Source organism: Triticum dicoccoides, unplaced genomic scaffold (genome assembly GCF_002162155.2).
Source record: "Triticum dicoccoides isolate Atlit2015 ecotype Zavitan unplaced genomic scaffold, WEW_v2.0 scaffold118011, whole genome shotgun sequence".
NCBI lineage: Eukaryota > Viridiplantae > Streptophyta > Magnoliopsida > Poales > Poaceae > Triticum > Triticum dicoccoides.
In genome coordinates, this window is record NW_021182154.1 from 1 (window position 1) to 5,860 (window position 5,860).

At 36.1% G+C, this 5,860-nt stretch overlaps 1 protein-coding gene across 3 annotated transcripts; it reads left to right on the forward strand.

Moving 5' to 3' along the window:
* LOC119343180 (probable disease resistance protein RF9) lies at nt 1-1,803 on the forward strand. 3 transcript variants are annotated; one of them, XM_037614302.1, is made up of 3 exons: nt 1-89; nt 600-1,245; nt 1,357-1,803. In XM_037614302.1, exons 2-3 carry the CDS (start codon nt 709-711, stop codon nt 1,369-1,371), a joined length of 552 nt encoding a protein of 183 aa, XP_037470199.1. In that variant the 5' UTR covers nt 1-89; nt 600-708; the 3' UTR covers nt 1,372-1,803. The 3 variants fall into 3 exon arrangements, with proteins under 3 accessions (XP_037470199.1, XP_037470197.1, XP_037470198.1); XM_037614300.1 differs by having other exon boundaries at nt 1,385-1,803; XM_037614301.1 differs by lacking the exon at nt 1-89 and having other exon boundaries at nt 167-1,245; nt 1,385-1,803.
* The last annotated feature ends 4,057 nt before the right edge of the window (nt 1,804-5,860 follow it).

Below are 5,860 nucleotides of genomic sequence, written 5' to 3' on the forward strand. Positions count from 1 at the left end.
GAGAATAAGAATTCACGATATCTTACATGACTGGTGCATAGAAGAGGCAAGACAAGATGGTTTTCTTGATGCCATCGACAAAACTGCAGGTCAGGTTTCGTCTCCTGGTCTCTTCGTATTAATTGATTCCATTTTCAAATTTACTATATGTCCTTGTATGCGGCTAGCTTTTTCTCTGACATGTAATGCACTCTAAAAAAATTTGCATGCCAAGCTAGTGTATCATCATCGTCTGATAACTTGGTGTCTTATCGTTTTAGTTTTCAAACTTTGAGTGATCAGATTTTACCTGCGACGCCTAATGTTCGAAGTCTGCTTGGCTTTCAGCTTGTATCAGTGTCCCTTCCTAAGCTCATATTCCTGAGAGTTCTTTGCATTGAAGATTCAACACTAAAAGATTTCTCCAGCGTAATTGGTCGGTGCATTCACCTAAAATTGCTTAGGTTGACAGATTGTGGAAGTGTGACGCTCCCTTCTTCAATTGGCAAACTCATTTACTTGCAGACTATAGATCTCAAACGCACAGAATTTGAGTCAGTATTGCCAAACTCGCTCTGGGACATCCCTACTCTAAGGCATGTTTACCTTTTATGTAGCAGAAATTTTTCTCCACCACCACCTACAAGGAGTGTGCGACTGCAGCAGAAAGAGCTACAGAGCTTTGTGTTGCATCTTGAACCTGTTGGCATTGGTTTCCGCTGTCATGACATGATGATTTTCTTGGGCCAGCTGAATCAACTAACAACCTTCTCCTTGTCGATGCTCCCCAATATACCAGTGGAGGTGCTCAACATATTTGCAAACATGCCTCACCTGGTTGATATTACTCTTGACCAATTCGGTGTGCTGGATAAGCTGCCTGCTGAGTTCCCCCAAAGCGTACGTCGTCTTGTTCTACATGCTATTGTCATAAAACAAGACCCGATGCCGATCCTGGAGAAAATCCCCTGTCTTGTGGTTTTGGAGTTGAGGGGGTACAAAGGCCAGACCATGTGCTGCTCTGCCCAAGGGTTTCCTCGGCTGCAAGAGTTAGAACTTGGTAATTTTTCCACCGAGGTGTGGAGGATGGAGGAAGGGGCAATGCCAAAGCTCTCCCACCTGGAACTTTTGCAGTGCAAGAAGATGAGCAAGCTCCCGGAAGGATTACTGCACCTTCCATCCCTCGGTCACCTGAAGCTGAGCTATATGGACCAGATTTCTGAAGATGACATCACACTAAAGGAGCTGCGGCGGAAAGGATGCGAGGTATACATACTGATACGCAGCTTAAGCATAGTTAATTAATTTGCTACACCTTTCATTTTCATTGCTGTCTATACTTGTGCTTGTCTTATGAGTGCTTTCTTTTTTGCGCAGGTTGAAACTAGCTAGGCGGTGATTGCAGATCTGTGGGACGCCAGGAATTCATCTTCATTCTCGTCTAAAATCTGGCGCCCACCTCACTCCCCACACTCCAATCCTCAGTTGTCCCCTTCCGATTCATTCTCGAACCCATCTCCGTCCTCGCAATCCTCATGATACCCCACTTTCCTTCTCCTCCCTCCCTTGAAGGACGCCATAGGCGATTGACATGACAGCCTCTCTCCTCCAATGGCCCCTCGCTCCTCCTGCTTCTCCATCTAGAATCTAGATAATGATGCCGTCGGAGAGGCCGCTGCTCGCTCCACCACACATCAGGAGACGGTCATCAATCGAAAAATTTGTATATGTAATGATCAATTTGTACTATTTTATAACAAACAAAAAGACTGTTCTGTTAGCGGACTCATGATGTCATCCGTAAACTCTTGGTATATATTTTTCGGTGGGATCTCAATATTATTAACGACAAATGTGTACAGTCTAATACGATGTCCTAGTATACAGAACTTCCAACTTTTTAGATTTTATTGCACCGAGGGTTTGAAGATCGAGGTTGGGACCATGCCAAAGCTCTGCCACCTAAAACTCAACTTGATCCTCTCCAAAAAAAAAAACTCAACTTATCACTAAGAGCATCTCCAACAGGCGCGCTGGATAAACAGCCAGCTTTTGTTTAACTTTCTCGCGACTTTCTCACTATATTTCCCAGCTGCCTTGTTTGTTCTGAATGCTACTCCCTCTGTCCCAAAATATAAGAACGTTTTTAACACTACACTAGTGTCAAAAACGTTCTTATATTATGGGACGGAGGGAGTATTTGCTTATGTGCTCCTCAGGTGTCTGGTGGAGCAGCGCACATATGTATGATTGTTATGGTTCCTGAATTCTAAAGGCATTCTTCAGAGGCAAGAGATGAATGTGCTATATCCGGCCTCCATGTATCTACCCAGCTGTCTATCTATCTCGTCTGATCAAATATGTCTGTGTCTGTCTGCCTGATTCAGCTGTTGTCACTATTCCCTAATTCCAAAGGTATTCTTGACCGACAAGAGATTATACTCTCTGTTGCTAGTCTGTCTATCTATCTCGTTTCTTCAAATATGGCCGTGTAATGGTTTGTCTGATTTCATTATTCTAAACTAACCTATGATGCCTTCAAGACAATTGTTGTATCTGTATTTCTTGTTTCTGTAGTGGCCTTCCTTGTAGAATGTTCATGTACCTATTTCTCTTTGTACATGTTGAGCATTGTACTCACCGTTATCAACTCCTTATGTGATGTGTGTCAGCCTAAATTAGGCTTCGAAAGGATTCGGACGGAAGAGCTTTTTACAGATTCAAATGTACGTTTACGATACTCTCTGTTGTAATGTTAGTTACTCAAAACAGAGTTTCTACACTCAGATGTTGCATTAGTTTTTACCTCATAAACTGGAGAGGGACGGCAAGATATTTGCAAGAGAGTGAAATAATGCTATGAAGAGGTAGCTTCATGGCAGTTGCTTATACAAAACCAGCAGAAGACATCGCCAGCTCGCTAGCATAACTACCCTGACTCATTTATGCAGAGCTTGCCTGAAGAATGCTTACAGTCTGATGCAACATTGATGGATTAACTGTACCATGTAATGATTTGCTGCATTAGGAACATTCTTCTACGACAGCCAATTAACTTAAGAGAAGCAGGATGGATCGGCTAATGTCCTACAAAGTGTTGTCTGAACCCTACGTGTTAATAGAGTTGGATTGAGTATTTTTGATGATTTGAACTGTGTTACTTGGCTTGCAGATTTTTCTTTCTATTCCACCTTGGTTTACTTTCTACTAGGTACCTGAGAAATCTTGCAGATTTGGTTGCACATACTGTACGTGGGGAGCATTTGAAATATGTATGAAGAAGCTCCATGGCATTTCTTTCTGCAGACCAGAAGATAATTACAAGTGTTCATGCTTGCTTGAGCCCGATCGATTTACCGGTGCTCATAATGCTTCATGGCATCCGCATAAGAAACAAATATACCATAACTGGATCGCAACTTTACAACGGGCCTCTAGAGAAGGAGCAAGGTTTTCAAAAAACAAAAAAGCAAGTTTCAGCATAAGATGGAACCATTTTCAACAGCTGCATTGAGTTTGCGCTGCATCGCATCTTCAATTTTCAGCTATTTAGTTTTTTCACTATAAGCGCATGCATAAGAGTCTACAATTGTAGATGCCATTATTCGATTTTCTCCGGGTTTTCTCTCTTTCCCTTATTCTTTTGTTTTTGTTGGGGTTTCTTATTTATTCTCCATTTATTCTTTGTTTCTTTCAGGGTTTTTAAAGGGTTTTTTTACTTACTCAATTTCCTTTTTTTTATTTTTCGATTTTCTGTTTCTTTCTTTCTTTTCAATGATTTTTTTTCGGTTTTTCATTCTTTCTGCATTTGTTTCTCCTATTTCATTTTTCATGTTTCTTTGGTTTATTTTGTTTCTTTTTTCCGTTTTCATTTTTCTGGTTTTATTTATTTTTTCTATTTTTATTCTACATTTTTTATATATCAACAACAGGTTTCCAATATAAATTTAACATTTTGTAATACATGGTCAATATTTCTTCTATACACATTTTTTAATAAAAAATTAACATTTTTCTAATACAAAATCAACATTTTCTAATTCAAGATCAATGCTTTTTAAATACATGGTCAACATCTTTTCAATAAACACTTCTAAAAAATTTCAGACGCTCAATTAAAATTTAAAATACTAAAATTCTCTAGTACATGGTCTTTCTCTATGCACATTAAACATTTTTTTCACATGCCTAATTAACATTTAGTAAATGCAATTTTAACATTTGTTTGAACACATGGTCAACATTTATCTAAACACACTTAGCATATTTTTAGAATGATTGATTAATAATTTTTAAGTACTTGTTCAACATATTTTTTTAGGCTTGATTAACATTTTTATATACATGATCAAATTTTTTCCTTCATTTTTTTTAATACATGTACAACACTTTTTCTATACACGTTTAACACTGTCCAAATGTTTGGTTTACATTTTTCAAATACTTGTTCCTCATTTCTTCAAATGTTTGAATAGCATTATTAATTACATGATTAAAATAATTCAACATTTTTAATAAAAGATCAACATTTTTTCTGTACAAATTTTTACGTTTCCAAATGCTGGATTATTATTTTCCAAATAATTGTCTAATATTTTTTGAAATGCTTGATTATTATTTTTATATACATGATAATAAAATCATCTTTTTAATACATGGTCAAAAGTTTCTATATACACATTTTAAAAAAATTCAAAATCTTGATTAATATTTTTCAAATTCTTGTACAAATATTTTCAAGCGCTTGATTAACATTTTTTTAATAAGTGATCAGTTTTTTTGTACATTTTTGTGTATGTGATAAACATTTTCTCTATACACATTTAACATATTTCAAATGCTTGATCCACATAATTCAAATCTTTCTTATAGTCTTTTTTGTAATGTATATTTTTAGAATATTTTAAAGTTTACACAAAAGTAAAAAATAATGCAAAAAAAGAAAACATAAACCGTAAAAACAGAAAAAGGAGGCGGTGGCCTCCCTCGTGGCTGGGCCGGCCCTTTGGACTTGCCCCGACGTTAGGTTTCTCTCTGTCTCACTTATGACGAGACTTGTTAGGAATTTCCTACTGGACGCTCGTTGCGTCAAACAGTCGACGCATCGCGCAGAGCCAGCGATCGAGCGCTATCCTTGGTCTGGCCCATTTAACATGTTTCCGGTTTTGGGAAACAGTTTCCCAGCCGGTTTTTTTTTCTGGTTTTGGAAACCTTCTAGAAGGTTCTCTTAACGGTTTTTCTTTTTTTCTTCTTTCTTTTTTGTTTCTTCTTTTATGTTTCTTTTTCTAATTTCTTCTTACTTTTCTTTTTTTCGTTTTTGTTTTCTTGTTATTTGTTTCAACGTTATTTTATCATTTTAAACTAAGTACATATTCAGATTTGTTCTTAATTTTCGAAAAATGTTCTTGCTTTTAAAAAATGTTCTTTTTGAATTTTCGAATTTTTCTTGTTCTTTTTGTTTTTAGTTTTTACTGTTTCTTATTTCTTTTTTTTTGTTTTCTCTATTTGTTCTCTTTCTTTGGTTTGTTATTTCATTTTCTTTTCTCCTCTTCTTTATAAAAATATTCAAATTTTGTTTGTGTTTCCAAAAAATGTTCAGTTTTCAAAAAACAAATGTTCTCAAAATTCAAAATTTGTTCTCGTTACCCAAAAAAGTTCAAAACTTTCAAAATTCATATAACATACCAGATTCACATTTTTTTGTCCATGTTTTCAAAAAATGTTCGCGCTTTCAAATTTTTTAGGATATTTCAAATTTTTCTCCGTCTCAAAATTTGTCCTCAATATTAAAAAAATATTCGTGCTTTAAGAAATTATTCGCGCTTCCAAATTTCTTCTCCGTTTCAAAATTTGTTCCCAAGATTCTAAAAAAATGTTAATA